The sequence below is a fragment of the Protomyctophum parallelum genome, assembly GCF_964188405.1.
Source record: "Protomyctophum parallelum genome assembly, chromosome: 2".
NCBI classification, from domain to species: Eukaryota; Metazoa; Chordata; class Actinopteri; order Myctophiformes; family Myctophidae; genus Protomyctophum; species Protomyctophum parallelum.
In genome coordinates, this window is record NC_139699.1 from 43,260,481 (window position 1) to 43,283,889 (window position 23,409).

Genomic DNA, 23,409 nt, shown 5'->3' on the forward strand with positions numbered 1-23,409 from the left:
TGCTCTTCGTCGCACGACGGTGTCGCGCGTCGAGAAATTTAGCAGATACACAAGCTACGAGCTACGAGGTAGCGTCCATGGACTGTGTGGTAGCGACGCCTCTTGAGCTTGTAGATCGGCTAAAGTTCCGACGTGCGAAACCGCTCTCGCGGCTTCACTCCAAACTGACAGATTGTTTAATATTCTTTTTAATAGGCCTACTACTAATAATACAAAATGCGCCACAACCAAGTCAAGAGAAATAAGAAAATATAAACAACAAAACAGGAACAAAGTTAGAAATGATGTCACTGTGTCAGGCTCAGCAGAGAGCTCATTCAGATCAGACCATCAGACTGACAGATAGACAACAGGGAACCTCGCCTTGCTCCCCCCTCCCTTGGATGGGGCAGAAAGAAGAAGGAGAACAGACGTGATGCTGTGAACGGAAAAGGGTGAACAAGCCAGGTTTAATGCGTGAGCGTGACAGCTAGTGGCGTTTTTCATCTGATCAATTAAGTGCGAATCACGTCCAACCCAACTGTCAAGATTTTGCGGCGGCAGTAAGCGAAGATGAACAAAATGTTCTCGCGATTATGTAACAAATGAATAATTAATTTTCCATGCAGAATTGCAGATGCAGCTCAACAATGCTGTGACTGGCTGTCGCTGTCTATAGGCTAGGCTACTTATATGAGCGAGGTTGATATAGATAGCCTATAGATAGTTTTAAACAGTCCTATAACGAACAGGGGTCTCGTCTGCTCGTATAGACCGATTCCGTAGCGGGTCTCATGGTCGCAGCCTACGTATTTCCTGTAGGCGGACTCGACATAGCTGCGGGAGTAAAACCCTCACCAGGAGCAACTCTTCCACTACAGTGAACGGCAGAGTGACTGATGTTAGTTTGCCTCAAACTTTACTCCTTTACCTGCTTTTTTACTAACACTAACATTACAAAGATGCCCAGAACATCGAGATGAACCTGTGTAGTTTATGGCTGCTCCAACAGTAGTGGCAACATAAAAATAAAATAAAAACGGAATGTCTAATATCCACCGAGTTGGCGGAGACCAGAGCCATTGAGCAATGGTTGAGACAAAGCAGTGAAAGATACATAACGCCAGTCTTACGCAATACCAAATATTTCTGTTTTATTAACACAAGGCTGCTGTACTTTATACCTCATACTTTAAATGCTTAGTATGAGGTATAAAATACAGCAGCCTTGTGTTCATAAAACAGAAAGATTGGGTATTGGGTAAGACTGAAATTATGTATCTTGCAGGATTCTTCACTGCTTTGTCTCAACCATTACTCAATGGTTCTGGTCTCAGCCATCGCGGTGGATATTAGACATTCCGTTTTATTTTATTTGTTATGTTGCCACTACTGTTGGAGCAGCCATAAACTACACAGGTTCATCTCGATGTTCTGGGCATCTTTGTAATGTTAGTGTTAGTAAAAAAGCAGGTAAAGGAGTAAAGTTTGAGGCATACTAACATCAGTCACTCTGCCGTTCACTGTAGTGGAAGAGATGCGCCTGGTGAGGGTTTAAACCCCGCAGCTACGTCGAGTCCGCCTACAGGAAATACGTAGGCTGCGACCATGAAACCGGTAAGGAATCGGTCTATAGGCTACATTTTATTTCAGGTTGGGTCGGATACCGATTTCATCCTATCAGGACTGGAGAGAATAAATCATATAGAATACGATACGGTATAAACAATTAAGTGAAACTGAAAGTGATTAAACAAAACAATGATTGAGCACTACAATCTCTCCTCAATTAAATTGGCAACCCACTTGATGAGATGTACGTCGCCCCTCGAGAATCACACCCGTGTGAAGTGAGGTGCGCTCCCAATCATATACATCTTCTCATTCCGGCCAATCACAATTTGCATCCTCACTTTTGTCTTCAATGTTTGTGTTTAAACACAAACAATACTGGCCATTCATTATCAGTGGCATTAAATATTTGTGTTAGGACATTTCTATTTACACACACCCTCAAAGCTGGACATAGGAGGGCCCCTCAATAATTCATAGAGAAATCCACATGGTCTCCTCACTGGTAAGCTAGCATGGATCACTCATCCAATGTCACTTCGACTATGCACCTTGTTAAGGACTGCCAGTCAGAAGGACAATTATAATAATGAGGCAACACAAGAATTCAGAGTTTGTAAGTATGAGGATTTTACTCAAGTATTAAAGGAGCCAAGACTTACATGACCTGTTCATGTTAATGGAAACCCCAGTCTGACTCCCAGAGTAATATGATCACACAGCCTTTATAGCTTTCACTCCCACAACAGCCAACATAGCCTCAAGACTTGCGCCTATCAGTTCAACAAATGGGACAGTAACATTGTGAGACAAAACAGCACCACAGGGGTGTGACAGATGAGATAATCTCAGTGGAAATGACTATACTGTAATTTAGAGGAGATAGGCTACTCTTTTATAAAGGGGTATTATGAAATGTTTACATCTACATTTCTATGACAACCTCATGGTAGGCTACCAGCACCTCAAAGCCCAGCCTCAAGGCTCCAGACATCCCAAAACAAAACGGTCAGGCTTGACCTCACAACTACCCCATGGGGAGAGGGGAAGAGCCCAAGTTTCAGTGTGACTATAGTCCACTTGGAAATACGCAGGTTCGACTCCCGATCCTGACGACCTTTGCCGTGTGTCACCCCCCATCTCTCTCCCCATTTCCTGTCACCATACTGTATACCCTATCCAATAAAGGCAGAAAAATCCCAAAAATATATCTTAAAAAAAGAGGGTAGAGTGGAGAAGCCCGTGGCCTCATGGTTTACACATTTTTTGAGTGGTGCAACTACTCCAAAGAACAGCTATGTCCCTATGTTTAGAGTACCAACATGGGTAACAAGAATACTCGCCGCATTTACCCTTTTTGCCGAGTTATCTTGACAACTCGCCAAAACGTGTAGAAAACTCGCCAGAATGTTAAGCAGAATCGCCGCGGGACGACTCTTCTTCAGAAGCGTGCATGATCATCATGCAGTAGCTAGATGCGCCAGTGGCGAGATTACTTCCCCTTTCGGCGACTCTTCGTCACTTTCCGGGTCGAGTTCTCAGACAGAACTCGACCCGGAAAGTGACGAAGAGTCGCCGAAAGGGGAAGTAATCTCGCCAAAGATGAAGAAGACTCGGCGGGTCGAGTCTTCCGGTATTCCCAACATGTCCCTATGTTTAGAGTACCAACAGGGGGCACTGTTGCTCCTGTCACTTCAGACCGGTCTGATTTTTGAGTGATGCAACCACTCCAAAGAACAGCAATGTCCCTATACCCACGTGTACACGTGTCCCTATGTCCCTATGTTTAGAGTACCAGTAGGGGCAAAAGTGGCGCTGTTGTGCTAGAAACAGAGAGAGAGAGATAGTGTTGCAATGTTGCCTGCTAATTACAGAGAGAGAGAGAGAGAGAGAGAGAGAGAGAGAGAGAGAGAGTGATCCCTCTCTCTCCCTGTCTGCTAATTCCTCCACACAGTCATTTCTCGACCGTTTCAGACGTGGGGCGGCTCGCTGGAACCGGGCTGGCACCCTGGGCGCGTTCCTGTGGGTCTGGAAGTTCTAGGGACCCAACGGGGACCCTACAACGGAGTTGCACCACTCAGTTCACACAGGTGTGATTTAAAAAAAAATGTTGGACCATTATTCCACTTGGAAAGTGCCCGGGGCCCCCTCTACCCGACTCAAATATAGGTGGAGAACAGAGTCAAACTAAATGTAATGCCCATTGACTATACTGAAGGAGCCATATTCTGCCAGTGTGCTTAGTTTTGTTAGATGGGCGGGTTCACCATGGGGGGTATGTGTCACAGTGATTGACATAATAGGGAACACAGGTGCAACAAGCCAGGTCTCAGGACCAACGAGGCTACAGCCAGGGCCACATTTCCCGACATGGTGACATTTCTGGAGAACCAAACTAAATTTCTGACAAAACGGTGACTCGTGTCACTCGCATACTAATTCAATTCAAACGTTTAAAATCTCCAACAGTCAGTGGGTGGCGGAGTTTATTCTAAGGTGGCGGTATGCACGCAAGAACAAGAATAAAAGCAGAAGAAGAAGAATTTAAACTTGGCTCCTCCTCCTGTGCTGTTTTCCCCCGTCGGTCTTCTGTCCTCTCCTCACCAGACCTCCATTTTGTGTTAATATAACTGCTGCTTTAATAACACAAGGCGGCTCCCACACAGCAGCGCACGTATAAAGTCACAGATAACCGAGGTAACTGTGCTCTCCGTCGGAATAGAGAGCGACATTACGGATTCATAGCAGGTAAATAATAATACAATAAATCCTTATTGCCTACTGTAAAGTGGAACGTTGTTGTAGTAGCTGCCCTCGGCCTGTAGGCGTCGCAGTATAGCGTTGTTGGAAGAAAAAAAAACAGTTCTACAGATGTACAGCAGATCTACAAGCTCACAACGCGTCGCGGAAGGACGCGTTTTGATCTTGTAGATTTGCTGATTTAAAAACAAAACGAAAAAGCATTTTACGGCATGGTATGACAGTGTCGCTCGCTAAAACACAAACACAATCTACTATTCTTTTCAAAACAAGCGTTGATAATCTGTATCTATAGCTCTGGTCCATAGCCCTTAAGCATTAGGACGGGGGGGATGTTGTTGTAAATATATTGTGCCAGGAGGAGAGTGCCTGCCGGTCACCATGATGTAAACACAAATAGATTTCCAAATATTAAATCATTACACTGTCTGGCATGAAAAACCTTCAACATGTGCCAGTTCTGTCTATAGTGAGGTTGAACATACAATACGGCTATGTATCAAAACAAAAACAACCTGTGTGTCTGTGTCTGTGTGTGTGTGTGTGTGTGTGTGTGTGTGTGTGTGTGTGTGTGTGCGCGTGCGCACGTCTCTTCACAGAAGGGAGAAAGTGTTCCCATTGCAACTTTAAGAGGCCGAGAGGTGGCTTCTATGGAGACGTCTCGGGCCGAGCCCACCTCGACGGCTTCAGATGGTAAGGTTTCGGAGGAGGATGGAGATGATGGTGGCTCCGTGGACGCGGGAGTGTCGCCGGGTGTCGACAGCAGCAGTGGCGTGAGGATGGTGGTGATGGATGCTCTGAGCCCGGCCTTGCTGCAGCAGCTGAAGGGTGACATGCTGGGAGGCACTGTGACGGTTACCGCCACCGGAGACCAGGGACAAGTCATCACGCTGCAGGTGTGTGTGTGTGTGTGTGTGAAGCAGTGGTTTTCAACGCTTTTCATGTCAAGGCCCATTATTTATTCAGTATTTGAGCCACGGACCACCATTTGATGACATGTGGATGCCTCTCAGACTCAAAACTAATCATTTGGATAAGACTTTGTCCACAATTCCATGCTGTTGCCAAACGTTGATCAAAATAACAATTCTTCTACATTCTCATTTTAAGTAATGCATTGCAGATGATTGACAATATTGTAGCGGCTCCTAGCGGCTCCAACAGATGTCTTTAAGGTCGTTTTATTTCTTCCCATTAGACACCGTGAAAACTGTAACACAAAACATACAAATATTCTTTTAAACACCATGAAATATGCATTTTGAATGTCCTTGTTGTAACTTGTTGTAACTGTCGGTCAATCATGACTTCCGGATTTATAGGTAAACAAACACAATGAAACTTAAACAAACAAACAACCAATCGACGGAACTACAACACTTTTTTACAAACACAGAAACCAACAACATGCAACGTACCGTGTGCGCCTTCTGCCGATTCTTTTAGGAGCTACTCGACATTCTCTTATATTTATATTTAAGGACACTCTTTCTGACGTTAGCAGAGCTCCTCTCAACCCCGCGACTCAGCTTGAACTGCTTGAGCCAGCTCAGACCGGTGCCATTAATGCTACTCACAGGCTCTTCCTGCACGCCCTCAACACGTCATAATATGAACAATATTAACCACACACGGTATGCACATACAATGTGTACCCAAAAATGTTCCCATTTTGTATTTGCCGAAAGGTAAGTAATAAAATAGAATAGAAAAATAGAAATAGAAAATCCCATTGCTGGGACAGTTACTAATATGATAATATAACTTATTACTAGTAGACTAGTAGGCTTTAATGCATAAAAGGCAGATCTGCTAGCAACATGGGGCTGCTGGAACTGGTTGGAATAACGTCTTCCTTCCACACAATACGTCATTAGTTCTTTTAAGATGAAAGTGAAGTTATCAAACTAGCAATATAATACAAGTTTAGAAGCATCTTCCAGAAACATGACTGGTCTCAGAAATGTCATGATTTCTTCAGCTGGTCGGCCTAAAACATTTTTTACCATTTTTAGCACATATTTTGCTTTATTCCATAATGTAGGTGGTGAACATGGACGAGCAGGCCGGTGGCGCAGCACTGGGCCTGGGACAGCTGCAGCTGGTGCAGGTACCGGTCACCTCAGCCATGGTGGACGGGCTCCAACCGGCCACCTTCGTCACCTCCTCCTCGGACTGCAACAGGGACGCCCTCAGGATCTGCCCAGAGGGCTTCCAGGTACCCACCTGTATCACTTTGAACAAAAAGATGATATTTTTCTTGTAGTGCCGCAGCAGCACAAGGGTTAAAAAAAATGGCGATTTAATGTGAGTCGGGCCAGCTCTGCATGTGGAAACACGCATACATTGCCGCGCCATGCTTTAATTTGACCCCCGAACCTGCTCAATAGGCCGCAATCTCTGCTAAAACGATTCGCGACAAATTTAAAACCACATATCGTCCCTGTTGGGTGGAAACCTCATGTCAAACCACGTTCAACCCAGATTCGGCTCAAACAAGGGGTTAAACTCATTTTGCTCCTATGCCACTAAAATGTGGAACTCCCCAACAACGGCAAATGTGAATCCCTTTGTGACTCCTTCAAAACCTCTCTCAAAGAGCACTTACAGACGGCTGCAATTCGAAACCGGCCTCTGTAAAAAAAAAAGGGTTAATTGTACATATTTTACCGTATATATGACGATTTCCTTTTTTGCATAGAAGTGCATATCTGTATGTCTTTAAATGTTCTGACGAACTGAAAATGGAGGACCCTGATGTAAACAAGTCTTTGTGCTTTGTCTGGTTTTTATCCTCTTTGCAGATTTTGTATTGGCCTGTACTTCCGTTGAACTGTACCCATTCTACAAACTGTTTTCCGTCATACAATCAATCAATGTCCAAAACTGTCACTTTTCAAAAGTAGCATATTTACCACGTTCAAAACGTGTCGCTGCCAGTGATTCCCATAGACCCTTATCAGACCACGTCATAATGATAAGAACCAGTATGCGTGCGCCGTGCGGCCGGCACCACATGGGTGCCATGTGTTGTTGGTCTGACTCGTGCATTACCAACGCTAACCCTAACCGCACGCAAAGCCTGACTAATGGGATGTCGGAGTCTGGGCAGTCCCTCGCCACCATGTAAAAGTGGTCACTGCACTTGCGTGTAAAAATTGCATCCCATCAAACATGGGTGTTGTTTGTTGGATGGATGTTGTTTTTCTCCCAGTATGGAGGAGGAATATGCTTTTATTGTGATCTCTTGCCCCTTGAAATATACGTAATCCTTGGTTTCTGTTGTGTGTAAACAATAATGGCAATTCAAAGCAGTTGTCCTCAAAACCACACCTATAGCAGTGGCTGTCGTATAGACCAGAGGGAGGGGGCACAATCACGGCAGCAGAGCCTACTCGTGCTCGTGTAGGTGCCATCAAGCCTAATTTATGCTCCGTCGTACAAAAGGTGTTGCGTGCGCAGAGAACGGCAGAGAATAGCAGACCTCTGTCTAAGCTCACAAACATATTGTGAACATAACTGATCTACAAGCTCGCAACGCCTCGCTTGTAGATCATTGTGAGCTTGTAGATTGGCTATTTTCACAATATTTATCTGTCGAGCTGAGTCAAACTAAATGTAATGCATGCCTCACTCACCTCTACGAAGTGCTTTTCAGGGTGGGGGCCCTGGGGGTCCCCAGTTTGACTCATTTACCACCAACACCCCCATCTGATGTCTGAATTGTGTACTCCAGAACAGCCAGGCATTGATTTTAGATTTGGGACACTTTTAATTTGAAAGCCGTTTCACTCGGAAACCGAGATCAGGAAATGAAAAACCGCTATGTAACAGGTCCCACAAATGAATTTGATCCAAAAAGAAGAATCCGAGATATTTCAATTCTAAAAACTGCGATCCCATAGACGGCATAAGACAGCAGAACTTTCACTTTGTTTTTTTCATCGCACCCGAACCGGAGTGTTATGAGCTTGTAGAGAACACAGTTGTAAACCGTAATCAATTTATATTAAAATAGGCGGCAAAAGTGGATCTCGGCGGCAAAAGAGTTAAATGGTTTATTTTAGGGGGGTCACAGTCTGAAAAAGTTGGGTAAACCTTGCTCTAATCGTGGTGACCTTGTTCCTTCAGGTGGTGAAGGTGGGTGATAATGGAGAGGTGATGACGGGTGATGAGGAGATGCACACGTTTCAGCCAGAGGAGGACGAGCGACAACCTGAAGACCCCAAACAGTCTGAAGACCCTGCCTTCCAGCCCGGCGCCACTGCTGTCAGCAAGGGAAAGCAAGGCAAGAAGAACAGGCCCTTTCATAATCATGGCATAATCAACTGATCGCAATTATTTGAGATGATTGTCAGAAATCTATATAAATTCATGTGATGAAACCTTTTGAAAATGCCTCATCTGCTACGTTGTAAGCTTATCGATCAGGCTATTTTCAAAAGTTTTGAAAGTATCAAATGATCATGACGTAATTTACGCAGCTCCCCGCCCATTCTGTATTCCCATAGACATGTTTAATATTGCATCAACTGTGTTCCAAAAATAAACAAAATAGGACAGTTTTGACTTATATAGATATGGATATGAAGCATCAACTGAAGACGAGAAAACTTTAACGTTAACTGCTGCCGAAAATATGCGTGACTGACTTTCGTAAGTGATACAGAGCCACCTCGCTCCCTGTCAATAGTGACAATTTGCTTATTTTTTGACCATAACTATTATATGAGACCTGATGTCATTCTCCGTAGAGGAATTAGTTCCGTGACCCAGGGGATGAACGAGTGACGTCAGGACTTCGGTACTCTATCTATATGCACATTATTTATTTTGATTATTGGTATCGGTAATAAGCTCACATGTCCAAAACTGTTACTTTTCAGGATTCAAAAAATAAATAAATAGCAGATCTACAAGCTCAAAGCATGTTGCTTTAATTTAAAAAAAAAAGAAAAAACTTTCAAAACAAACGGCAACGTTATTTGTATAATATATTATATATCTGCCATAAAAGGCAAACATGAGTGTTTGAATATGTGTTCCATTAAATAACGAATTGAGATTTTGCAACAACTAATCGAGGGCTAAAAATGTCACGCTCGTGATGTCGTCCCCAGCCAAGAAGACGGGTCTGCGCTACACGGGGGGCGGCGGTGATGCGGGCGGGGACGCCGTCTACGACTTTGAGGAGGAGGAGCAGCAGGAAGGGCAGCTGTCGGAGGTCAACGCTGTGAAGATCATAGGCAACAGGAAACTCCCGAAAGCCACCAAGATCAAGAAGAAAGGTTAGAGCTCACTAACTTGAACTTGAACTACCAGCCTAGGTGCCTGAACCGCTAGGCCAGACCCCAGGCCTTGACTTTTTGCTGGCAGCGCTGATATCCAAGTGGTTAATGTGGCTCGTACACACTGCCCGATATTTGCTCCGATTATGCTGTCGGGGACCATTTTTGGTGCTCGCCGACAAGCCCGATCTGACGCAAGATCGGGCTTTGATCGCCCAGGTTTCGCTCGCTGTGTGTGAAAGGCTCTGCGAGAAGATATAGCGCCGATAAAAGCACTCGCCGACGCCTTTCCGACCGTTTCTGAATATCTAGCAGGTTTGATAATTTGGCTTTCTCGCCGACTGGACATCATACAGTGTGAACTGGGTTGAGACCGCATCCCGAGAAGGCCATATTACAGCAAATGAGAGCACAGGACAGCTGTGCTCACTCACTGTCTGTCTGTGGACTGTATCGATAGATGATCAGATGATAATATAGCCTATATAACCTTTATTCCTTGGGCAAATCCCTGTGTCGTACATATTGGTAGCTATATTAGCACAATGTTGCTGTTAAATAGTCTATAAAACCAACGCATTTCACTTGAATAATGTTGATAAAACCGCATCGGAATCAACAGTGCAGAGCAAACTTTGTGTGTGTGTGTGTGTGTGTGTGTGTGTGGACTAGTTATTTAATGAAAATCAAGATTTAACGTCCTGTCTCGCTATAGCGCACGTAGGCTATACGCTATCACAAACATTTCGCCTTGTGTAGCCTGGCTATTCCTGTGTGTGTGGCGTGCACGCAGAGCGAGAGAGGCGTCCTGTGTCGGTCTCGCGCTTGTATCACGGTATCCTCCACGTGCGTGAGATGTCAAAATGAATTGGAATAAAAAACAAATGATGTAGCCGCTGCCTATATGTATCGGGTCTGGATCGCATCTTGGTGAACTCTTGCAGTGTGTGTGATTCCTGGTCGGCTATCAATTTAGTGTGAAAGAGGTCTTCTATGGAAGCATGTTGCACAGAAATAGCAGATCTACAAGCTCTTCAATCTGTCTGTGACACATTAAGAGTAGTGATGGGAGATTAATCGGCAAACACATCAGTATCGGCCGATATTGGCCTTAAAAGGATATATCGGTAATCGGTATTGGTAAAATAGCAGATATTTTATTTTATAATTATTTTAAGAAAAAAAAAAGAAAAGCCTGAAAAAGCCTTTTGATATGATGAAGGCTGCAAATTATATCAATGTTTTCTGGGGAAGCTTTTATAAGTTAGTCTTTTTTCAGAATGGCAAAAATGATTATATTTTCTTAACACAGAATGAGATTATATCGACATCGGTTAGATCGTTTATCGGCCATAACGGCAATTAATTAAATCGGATATCGATATCGGCCAGAATGTCTCATCATAGTAGTAGACGGGCTCAGATTAAGTGGTCAAACTAGCAATATGTTCAGAAGCATATTCCATAAAATCTTTCTATTTAAGGGCTCCCCCTGATTGTCACCTATTTAGCCCAAAGCCAAACTGAACTCCCTTCAGAAAAGAAGGCGATCTCACCATTGATTGTATGACTATGATGACTTGATTATTTAAATGTCATTGTGCAGGTGTAAATAAGACGTTCCAGTGTGAGCTGTGTGATTACATGTGTCCCAAACGCTCCAGCCTGGACAGACACATGAAGAGCCACACGGATGACAGGCCACATAAATGTCACCTGTGTGGGAGGGCCTTCAGGACGCCCACCCTGCTGAGAAACCACCTCAACACACACACAGGTACATGTACACGATGCACCGAATCTTCGGCCACCGAACTATTCGGCCGAACTCTTCTTTAATATTTCATCATGACTTTTCACCAAAAAATAGATATCATGTGGGAGGCAAAATTGGTGAAAAATGTGGGTATTATTTTGAAAGATATTCTTAAAAGAAAAATGAATGGAGCCTGGGAACTTCTCCTTTGGTCCACCCATTCCTGGCACATGTGAGAATGGTCCAGTGAAGAAAAAGAATCACACCCGTGTGAACTGAGTGGTGCAACTCCCCCCTCCCCTCCTCTCCCCTCCTCTCTCCTCTCTCTCTCCTCTCTCTCTCTCTCTCATTAGCAGGCAACAGTGCAGCACTAATACTATCTCTCTCTCTCTGTTTCTGGCAAACAGCGCCCCTACTGGTACTCAGTCATACTCGTGCTCATTAATACATACATAGGTGAACACATAGGTGAACAAGGACATTGCTGGTTGTAGGAGTGGTTGCACCACTCAAAAAAACCCATTGTGGGTGTATGGGATTTTTCTCTATCACACTAAACACGGGTGAAATTCACCCGAACACCTGTCTGTAGATAAAACCAGGGATGTGGGCAGGGAAACAAACCTTTACCTTCTATGATGTCACTGATCTCACGAAAGGTACTGAAAGACCCGCCCACCTCAGACATCAGCAACAACATTATGAAAATATAATTGTACGGGTGAAAATCACCTGTGTTTAGTGTTGTAGGGTTAAGCCCTACACAGCATATATTTTGTGGAATGACGAATAGCTAAAATAGCCATTATACTAGTTCACAGCGTTGTGAGCTTGTAGATAGTATATGTTTATTTTCGGACATTTTCAAACATTTAGACATTTTTCTTGACTAGCCCAAGATATGGGTGCCAGGTTGGAAGTGGGTTAAACTGTGTTCTCTTCTGTCCTGCTTTTGTCATGTCAATGTCTCAGGCACACGTCCTCACAAATGCACAGAGTGTGACATGGCGTTTGTGACCAGCGGTGAGCTGATACGTCATCGCCGCTATAAACACACGCACGAGAAACCCTTCAAGTGCTCCATGTGCGACTATGCTAGCGTGGAGGCAAGTTATCCACAACCCACCTGAAAGGTGCCGTTTAGAGACATGGCGACCCCATGCTACTGAACAAACACTATAGCTCTATCACTGTCAGAATATAGAGCTTTAACATTCTAACTAACAAAAAAGAACAATGGTTTAAACAACAACTATCTCACCTGGAGCACCTTTATTAGAGACATGGAGACCCCTGCTACTGAACAAACACTCTATAGCTCTATCACTGTCAGAATATAGAGCTTTAACATTCTAATAAACAAAAAATAACAATGGTTTAACCAACAACTATCTCACCGGGAGCACCTTTAACATGTTGTTTTATTCGTAGGTGAGTAAGCTGAAGAGACACATCCGCTCTCACACGGGAGAGCGGCCGTTCCAGTGCAGCGTGTGCAGCTACGCCAGCAGAGACACCTACAAGCTGAAGAGACACATGAGGACGCACACTGGCAAGACACGCTTATCTGTTAACGACCACTTAAAAGCTGCAATACGTAGCCTTCATGTCCTCCCCGTGGGTTTCAAACGCATGAACCTTGCATGAGCGATCACCAACATTTCCAATTGTTTCAGATGATGGAGAGACAGCACGTTTGTGTGCAGGATATAATGTGTTTTGAGCTTGATGCAATTTCTCTAGTAAACCAGACCTCAGGGTCTAATTGCCTCAATAGAAGATGGATAGGTACAACCAACTACAACCACCACAGTTGTGTTAGTTAGTCAAGGGATAACAAGGCGAGGCAGTCATTTTTGCTAAATGAACCCCGACAGGATGATAAAAGGTCTTATCCCCTTCCGCTTTAGATTAGCCTTTGATTAGACAGCCGCCTGTTTGTGAGTCCAGTGGTCATCATTACCAATAAATAATACACAGCTGAATTCAGTGACCAATTGGAATCAAGCATTCAACCAAGCCAAGTGATGAATTGTATTAACATACTCTACCATACAGATTCACTAAAAAGACTTGGATGGATTGCAGCTTTAAGCCCTATCTACACAGTATGTTCTTTATGATACAAAACATACTGGAAACTCTACAAGCTCACAACACATCACACCAAGCTTGCAGATCTGCTATTTATGAAAATTAAGGCCACACTGTCACTTTTTTTTATATAATCTTTTCACTGATTTATTTTTAGACAATAACCATTCCACATAAATGTGTGTTTTTTTTTAATAACTTCTCAACACTTTGTTTTAGTTGCCTGTGCCTGACACTTGTATCTCCAGTTTGAAATGAACAAGGGTGACCAACAGCATGTTTTGTGTGTTTTAAGGTGAGAAGCCATATGAGTGCTACATCTGCCACGTCCGCTTCACACAGAGCGGAACCTTGAAGATCCACATCCAGCAGAAACACACAGAAAACGTGGCCAAGTTCCACTGCCCGCACTGTGACACCGTCATCTCCCGCAAGAGTGACATGGGTGGGTCCGTGTTCATGTGTTCTTTCTTTTTTTGCCCCATTTATAACTATCCATAGATTCAAATATCTTAGTCACCATGATAGTGGAGGAGGTTAGGGAGAGATAAGGGTGATTTTGCACTAATTCGTCTAAAGCTTTGCACAGATGTACCCCAGGCCATGCTCTTAATGATTTAGATGGGGTGCCAGAGCCGGCGACCTTCGGGGTCGCCACACAGTGGCAGAATCCATATGGCCACCATAGGAAAAACTAAAATACATTGCATGAATGCACCTGGGGCGTATCCTCAGTGATGTATAAGGTTATCAGGGTTTCGGGTCTCGCAACATCATACCCCTCACTCGGGTGACCCACAGCCGGGTGATCAAGTCCCGACTTACGTCCCAGTAGTTACCCTCGATCAGTCCCATTAGGCATTAGGGAAAGGCCAGGGCCACACGATCCAGTGCTCCGGAACAACTCTGCCGGAACTGCGAGTGAGAGGAACTGTCACGTGGACGGACTAGGCTCTGGGTTGACTCCTGTCCGGGCCCCTCGTACGTCTCACCAGGTCCATTCCTGCTCTCACCAGGTCCATGACCTGTGCGTTGCACCAGTCTCCCAGCACTAGTGGTGCATTCAATTAATCGATATGGCAATATATCGATAGAACATCTGGACGTGAAGTGAATCGATCAAGAGGCTGCTGTATCGATATTATCTGGGTGATCAGTGTTGACAAACGTACCGTACTGTTTAACGGTATCAAAACCCCCCTTGTAAGTTGCAATGCACCTTCCCAGACCCCTTGTTAGGATGTTGAGACATTTTATTTTAATTCACTCCGTTTCACAAATGAGATTAGGATTTAGCCTGAAAAAGCTTTTTAGTCATGAGAACCCTGCCTCTCAAATTGCAGATGATTTTTTTTTTTTTTTTTTTTTTTTTACTGCATGCTTAAAATCTTATGCATCTAACGCAAATCTTCTCGTCTGGGGGTACGTGGCACAAGACATTTTCAGATGGTGGTCCACGGCCAAATGTATATAATTTTGGGGGCGCCGTTGTCATGAAAACGTTTGACAACTACTGATTTAGAAGGCATTATTTTGTAGACCTCGGCCTCAGGTCTAACTCTTAAACCCCAGGGGGGTCCAGGAGGGAAAATCTAAAATATCGGAGTTGGAACCTGAGACCTTGACCAGCCCCATTTACCCGCTGAGAGCTATTCATGGGGTGGACAGCCGCTGGCTTAAGAGGTGCAGGCCATTCGATGAAATCAATTAGTTCCATAATGCGTTGGCTGTCCTCGTTTGCAGCGGTGCACCTGAAGAATCAGCACTCGTACATCGAGAATGGCGAGAAATGCCGCTACTGTCCCGCCGTGTTCCACGAACGCCACACGCTCAGCCAGCACCAGAAGACCCACCAGAACCACAAAAGCTTGAAGTGTGACGAGTGTGACTATTGCTGCAAACTGGTACGTACTAGTGTACACGTCTATGTCAACTGTCTTGAGTCCTGCCTGCTCTTCTTATTACCTAAATGTCATGTCTATTAAGTTCCCCAAGTTGAAATAAAATAAGTCTAACATAGGATTTATAACAATTTTGGGTTTCATAATCATAACTTGTCCTAACGTGTCCCAAGTGAGGTTACCAAGCATGAGATGGGGTTTTATGAGTTAAGCCTATTATATACTTAAATGTTTTTCAGGCCAAGGACTCCTTGGCTGAGAGAGACGGGTGTGGTGGGGTCTAAGATGTTTGGCTTTGGCAAACGTGGGCAAATTGGCTTTGAGGGGCACTAGACCGTCCTATATTCAGCTATTGGTGTAGATTTTCGTCTTACACAAACATTAAATTCCCATTGACAATGAATGGAGAATTTACGTCATATGTAGATGAGCAAATAGTCTATTTTTGAGTGGTGCAACCACTCCAAGGAACAGCAGTCCCTATGTCCTAACCGATGTCCCGATGTTTAGAGTACCAATAGGGGGTGCTGTTGTACCACTCGCTTCAGACTGGTCTAATTTTTGTCCTACACAAATGATGTACGATGATAAGAGCGTCCCTCACTTCACACAGGTGTAATTTATTTTTGAGGGGCGCTAGCCCCTCCTATACACAGGTTTAATGTTTGTCTTTAGTTCAAAGTTTGTTTAGTAAACGCATTGACAATGAAGGGAAAAATTACGCCATGTGTCGTTTACGTCATATTGCCTTTTATTGTTAAAGGTTTGTGTTGGCACAGTTTGTTTTACATCCCCATTACGTCACCTAATCAACATGAGTTAGACTTTAATATATTAGCACCCCTCATTTCACACAGGTGTGATTTTTCTTTTTACCATAGCAGGGGGACATTTTTCACTTTTTGACACAATCAGTCAAAACATTGGCAATTGGTGGTCTCGTGCAGGGATTCTCAACCTATGGGTCGGGGTCCCCACGTGATTTTGGCGGGTCCCCAGATGACAGTAAAGTGACTATTTTAATACCAAAAAAAGGGGCAGAAAATGGCTGATCTATAAGCTCACAATGCCTTGCAATGATCACACAAAACGCAATGCGAGGCGTTGTGAGCTTGTACATCAGTTATTACTTGTAGTACTGCGATCGGCAGGGTATGTTGGTGTTGTCCACCGGCCAATAAGGGACCACCATTCTTGATGACCTAACTAAGGTACGTTTGGTAATCGGCTAGGTATGTATGTGTTGAATTAAAATGGGTGAGGTTTAAAAAAGGCAAATGGCATGCTGTAATGCACTGGCCTAAAAAATGGGTCCTTAAAAACGGTGTGTGTGTGTGCCTGCGCGTGAGTGCGTGCGAGTGAATGGTGGTCCCTTATTGGCTGTTGATGGTGATGTAACTAAGGTACGTTTCAAGGTTGTTATAATGTCAATAACTGGTCTAAAGGATTTAGAACAGAAGTTGTAATAGGCATTAGTTGGTACTGTAGCAGTACTTGCGCGCTCTACTTGCACATTTCTAGTTTTCAAATATCTTTTTATATTTGGAACCGAGTCAAACCAGTTGTAATGTTTCTGTTTTTGCACTGTCCCCAGGACCGTCACATGGTCATGCACAAGCGAACGCACACGGGGGAGAGGCCGTTCGCCTGCAGCCAGTGTGACAAGACGTTCAGTCACAAGTCGGTCCTGGACACACACTTCAAACGCGTCCATGATCCCAGCTTCATCCAAGCCATGTACATCTGCCAGAAATGTGACAAGACCTTCTCTCGCAGGGTAAGGTTGCACTGAGACGTACAGTGGTGGAACAAAGTTTCAATTTAATTCATCAGCATAGCATAAAAAACCCACAATAATACATATCAACAAATCCAAACACTATATATGTACAAAGGAGAAAAGGGAAAACGGCGGCGGTGAATGACACCTCCTTTTCTACGGTAATTTAAATTTGCCTCTCCTAGATAATTTTTCAGGCCAATTTTGAAAGAAACACAGTGCACGCATCCTTTTAATGGATGGTGTCAGGGCATTCCACATTTTGGTGGCAGAGTAGTAGCACGAGAAATTTGTTCTAAATTTGGGTAGTACCAGATCAGACGACGTATTGTGGCTGTATGAGGGCAATATCTCTTTAACCATCATAATACATAGAGCGTCGCAGTCACTCACCCGACGAGAGGCCTGGAAAATAATTCCCTGTTCAATTTCCCCATAGACTTTTTGAAAAGTATTTATTAAAGACGTTTTAGAAAGAAGATATAACACTTTTTGTTTTGTTATTCTTCTTACTAATTATTTGATCGGCCCAAAACGTTGTGTTTATTGTCATGATTATTGTCACGAGCCGAGTTGTCTTTGTCCGCGGGGTAAACGTCTTTAAATAAATACTTTTTGAAATGAATGGGGAATTCTCTTCCGGGGCTCTCGTCGTCATCAAAGGGGGCGGGACAGCGACGCTCCTATTATCTGCCAGGTATTAAATACCAAACCCAGTGATATTATGATTAAATCTGTTTTCTACCCTGAGCCATCCCAAACTAGACAAGTGTGTTGGAATTGGTAGGTGGGTCATGGGCTTAAGGCTGATAAGTAGTCATGTCCGTTCGTCTCGGGTGGTCTGAAGTTAGGTTTTAGTAACATTGAGATGCCTCCATGTTTTGTTTTGTTGTTTCCTTCACCTCAGAACGTCATGCTGCGTCACGCTGAGATCTGCGATGGCCAGAATGATGGCGAGGAGAATGACGGTGAAGACATCATTACTGAGATCTGTGATGGACAGAATTCCAACGATGAGGAGGACTTAAACGAGACCTGCGATGGCCAGGAGGCTAGTGATGAGAACGTAGCAACACCTGCACCGCTTGCGACTCGACGGGGAAGGAGAAGAAAGACTAATCGCAGGAAGGACGATGATTACGTTTATGATGACGACACAGGTATTCTGTTTGTTTACGTTTGATTGTGTCACCAGATGTGGGAATAACAGCATAATTAAATTTGCGGATGATACCACAGTGATCGGATTAATAACCGACGGTGATGAGAGGGCCTATAGGAGGGAGATAGAAGATCTAACTCTATGGTGCGATAACAACAACCTCTCACTTACCCATTCTGGGTGGGAACCCCTTTTGGTGTTTTACCCCCTCAGGCCGGGAACCCATTTTTGGGTTCTGTACAGTATGTACAGTATTCAAAAAAGGAATTTTTTTGATGCTGCTATATAAATATTTGAAGTTTTTCAGAAACCTTAGGTCAGGATTTAGAGGCGTTTTTAGAATCGGCCTCAGGCCTAAATGGGTTAACACCAATAAGACCAAAGAAATCATTGTAGACTTTAGGAAGTCCAAAGGTATCCACACCCCCCATTTCCATCAAAGGGTCTGTCGACATAGTTGATAACTTTAAATTCCTGGGCATACACATCACAGACACATTCACATGGTCAAGAAGGCGCAGCAGCGACTGTACTTTCTGAGGCGCCTTAAAAATGTTGGTTTAAGTACAAAAGGAGTCAAGGACTAGTGAACTTTTATCGCTGTATAATTGAAAGTGTCTTAACTGGCTGTATCACAGTGTGGTACGGTAACATGACCATGACAACAGGTTGCAGAGGATCGTTAAAACGGCAGCTAAAATCATCGGCAGCACAGAACTACCCAGTCTCCACAACATCTACACCACTCGCTGTATGAAAAAAGCCCACAACATCATTAAAGACACCAGCCATCCCGCAAATACCCTGTTCCAACCACTCCCTTCCAAAAAACGCTACCAGAGCATCAAATCTCACACCACCCGTCTCAGTAACGGTTTCTTCCCCCAGGCAGTCAGGCTGCTGAACAGCTGACCTTGAACTGTATTGCACTGTATTGTCACTTTTTGTGTGTTTTTGTCTTTTTCTTTGCACTATAGATGTTTGTTTATGTCCTGTGTATGTAAGACTGAGAGTGCTCTGAGCAAAATAAATGTCATTGTATTTATACTCTGTATCTATACATATGACAAATAAACCTGAACCTTTTCGCCTGTGAACGAGACTGCCCAAGATTCAAAGTGATTAAAAGATGAAGTCTCTTTCTTTTCCCGTCTGTCCTCTGATGCAGAACCTGAGCACGATGAGGAGAGTCTGTTTATTGAGATGGCGGTGGAGCAGGCTCCACCGGTCACACCGGTCCCTGCCTCAGTACAGCCACCGGTCAAGAGGAAGCGAGGGCGGCCGTCCAAGAACAAACCAGCCGGTATGTAAGCTTCTGCTGCCAAGGACCCGCAATGATAATGATAATGTATGGAAGAGTTTGTGCCAGGGACCCCCCAGAAGATAACAGAAGATGTACAAGCTCTCAGCGTGGCATGAAGTGATGCGCTGTGAGCTCGTGGATCTGCTATTTTTGAATAGCCAAATGGATAAAGTGGTTATAAATGTGATGATGTTTTAACACATTTTGCTGGTGGAACCCTCTGAAACCCCTACCAAGGACCCCTGGACCACCTAACATTTGTTTACGTCTTAATACTCTCTTTCTTTAACCACTTAAGCCTTGTTTGATACTTGTAGCGCAAAACCGGCAACCTCACTATGCATCGCAGCTTGCTGAGTGGCTATTTCAACTATTTTTGAGATTTTTAAAGTGGTTAGTGGCAAGTGAAGAGAAGGATACCGACAACAAAACATAAAACGAGTAAGATTATATCAGACATTAAAAAGTGTGCAAAACAAGTCGTGATAATTGCATTGTTGAAAACTGACAGAAAATGTTCGCCAACACCCTTCTTTGTTTATATCATGGTGAAAATGAGACGACCAAAATAAAAATATACCTAAAACGAAAAAGAGACTTCAGTGACAGTGACCTACAAAAGTGACCGTGATCTAGAAGCTCACAAGTGATCTACGAGCTTGCCTAATTTTGAAAACCGTGAAAGTCGTTAAAGGATCATTTAATACATTGTCGAGGCTGCGACATGTTGTGAGCTTGTAGATTGACTATTTTCGGTGCATATTTTCGGTTATTAGTTATTATCTTTAAGATTTGAAGTGGTCAAACTAGTGATAGAATCTTCAAAGGGTATGGCTACCAAAACGTCGTCATTCTAAATATTAAGTATTTATGAAACGGCAGCACCGGTGCTCCTTTCACACAAATCACACAGATTGTGGCTTTAATCCATGTCATCATCGTCCCTCCCCTTTTCAGCATACACTGTAATCATCTGCGACGACGTCACTGACCTCCCCGCCGGCGACATCACTGACCTCCCCGCCGGCGACATCACTGACCTCCCTGTTGGCGACATCACTGACCTCCCCGCCGCCGGCGAGGAGGAGGAGAGTGGCGACGGCGTCGGGAAGGAGCAGACGGGTGTTCAGCAGGAGCTACATGTCAAGGCGGTGGCCGGAGCGGACGAGAGGAGCGGGACCATTGAAGAGCCAGAAGAGGGTATGGGGAAACTGTCGTCTGTGGTCGAGCAGGTCCAGGAGGAGGTGTCGGAGGAGACCACGGCGAACGGAGACCTCACTCCTGAGATGATCCTCAGCATGATGGACCGATGATGATGGGAGATCTAGACCTAGAGGATCATGTACGCATAGCGTTGGGGATCCGGGACGAAATCGGAGGAACCGGATCAACTGCAACGTTGAGGAACCGCAATCGGTTCCGTCACATTTGGAGCCGTTTCTGGCTCCAAATGTTTCTCTACGTCAGAGCTGGTATGTGGACCTCACGTCTGCTATGCAAACTTTATCATTTCAAGGATCAACCTCTGAGAGTGTACAAATGGAACCAAATGGACCTGTAATAGTCTGTTTGGTACTATTCGTACACTCAGAGTTACAGACCTGTAAGGGTCCATTTGGAACCCTATATGGATCGTTAAAGAGAGCGGTTAAGGAATCGCAATCGTCAAAATCCCAACCCTATGTACGAACCTGTCTGAATTTTAGTTTTACGCATAGAGCCTTGTGGAACTTGTTCATTTATTTCTCAATGTACTGTATTACTAGGGAGTTATGTCTCCACCTACTTTGATAAAAAGCTTAACTCCTAATATTTTGTGTAACTAATTGAACCAACAGCTCACTGAAATAGTTTTTGTTTTAATCATTGTGTCAACTTGTGTGTTGCTGTGTTGTCAAGCTGAACAATGACACTGAATGTTGATGGGGGAAAGTGATTGCAATCGTTCGAAAACCAAAGTATAATACAGGGATTACTGTAAATGGTTAATCAGACTAATTGGTTTAGTTGATTGTACGAAATCTATTAGAACTTGTTGGTGTCGAGTCATTGATATGTAAGAAGTGGGGGAAAAAAACTTGCTTCTCGGACGGTTGAGTGATTTCCAATGAGCGCTTCCAAACTCCAACACTCAGTTTTGCCACTCAGTCTAGATGAGGGGGGCGTGTCCCGATGGGAAAATCATGCATTTGCATACTCCATATACAATACCCGTGGTTAATTTTGACCTCACCAAAGCAATGGTTTGCAGAACCTTTCTGGAGAAGCTGGGAGTTGTTGCCCACTCGTGCATTGAGAATTAGAGATCAAGGAGCTAAGAGATGACTGGTGAAGTTCTGGTTGAATGGAATATATGCCATGTGTGTCTCCTATGTCCCTGACCTGTACGCGTACATTGAAGAGACAAAAGGCCAGAAGTGGCTGAAGAAGCTTGTGAACTTGTAGATAGACTCTTGTCAATGTCTCACACGAGTATAAACTGTACATATAAAAGTAGTTCCAGATTGGTAGACGCGATTGCAAGATGCCTGCTTTCAAACATTTGACTCTTCTTTTTATGTCGCAGACATTGTTTTCTGACTGTTTAACTTTCAATGGAACAGAGGCAGGCAGAGAAATTACGAGTAAATTATTAGTATTTGTCCAGGACATTCCTACTATTATGCATATGATGATTTGCATACGATTATTATGCATATTCTGTATTCCCCCAAGATTTAATGCAGGTAACCGCTAAGGAAACTGTGGTACAAAATTTATTGAAACGGGTGATATGCCTTTGCACATGCCAGTTTATGATATAATAAAAAGTTAAATGATTTCTGTTTAAATTATTATTTTTGTCCCTGAATGAAGACTGAACGAACTAGAACATTACTTCTTTAGTTAAACCCACAGCACACAAGATTAACTGTTTAGTAGCCATAAACGTCAAGACGTCTAATTGCCATAAACGTCAAGACGTCTAATTGCCATGCCACGGGCGTCAATTCCTTGGGATTTTTATTTATTTTTTATATTCTTAAAAAATATTTTTATTTTATTTTCATCCATATTTTGAAAATTCCTCTAATCTGGTGTACAGGTGATGACATGCACATTACATACATAATAGAATTACAAATTATTTCTTTATAATGGGCGAATTGGCACTCAAAGCCTAAACTGGTGACCACCAGGTGGCGCTGACTGTAGGCAGCTTTTTCAATTCTATAATACGCTATATGGTGTTTGCCTGCAATCCATAGGTTGTATGTCTCTCCAAAGGGGTCGATTTCAGCGATGGCGGCATGTCTAGTGTGCAGTCTGTCTGTGCTGTCCGATGCTAGCCTCGTGTAGCCAGCCTTCCGCCCCAGGCAGATTTAAGTCTGGCCCCTCTCAATTATGGGAGGACTTCATGTCTGAAATGGTTACGAGCCAAAAAGATTCGTCTGAAACCAGGCTATAACCAACCAACCCAGAGCCATAGTGTAATGGCAATCCTTCACTTCAAACTTTGTTGCACATTACTTCACAGGTGGTGGAAGTGATCGTATGCAGAAACATGACAGATGGATGTCCAGTCGTAGAGCTCAGTTTGACTGTATTTATTGACAGAGTTGTACAGATGAGATGAACATACCAATGATAATATATAGCGATTATCCTGTTATTTTGTCTGCTTCTGGCTGCTGTCTGGTAAGAACGGTGTGCTCCCACCATACCCATCTGTGTCTAACCTGAAATTCCTGAATCACTCCACCTGAGTGCCCTTTAAATACACACCCAGTGCTGTCAAATCTAAAGCCCGCCACCAAGTGTTCAAAAATAGTAT

General features: G+C 43.8%; 1 protein-coding gene across 1 annotated transcript; it reads left to right on the forward strand.

The window, feature by feature from the left end:
* The first annotated feature begins 4,150 nt into the window (after nucleotides 1–4,150).
* On the forward strand, nucleotides 4,151–22,376 carry LOC310854273 (transcriptional repressor CTCF-like). Its single transcript, XM_083758868.1, has 14 exons — nucleotides 4,151–4,299; nucleotides 4,911–5,207; nucleotides 6,356–6,529; nucleotides 8,443–8,599; nucleotides 9,432–9,599; nucleotides 11,206–11,376; nucleotides 12,328–12,461; nucleotides 12,787–12,907; nucleotides 13,745–13,894; nucleotides 15,193–15,353; nucleotides 16,945–17,127; nucleotides 18,038–18,290; nucleotides 19,461–19,595; nucleotides 20,553–22,376. Exons 2-14 carry the CDS (start codon nucleotides 4,962–4,964, stop codon nucleotides 20,906–20,908), a joined length of 2,409 nt encoding a protein of 802 aa, XP_083614994.1. The 5' UTR covers nucleotides 4,151–4,299; nucleotides 4,911–4,961; the 3' UTR covers nucleotides 20,909–22,376.
* Nucleotides 22,377–23,409: the final 1,033 nt, after the last annotated feature.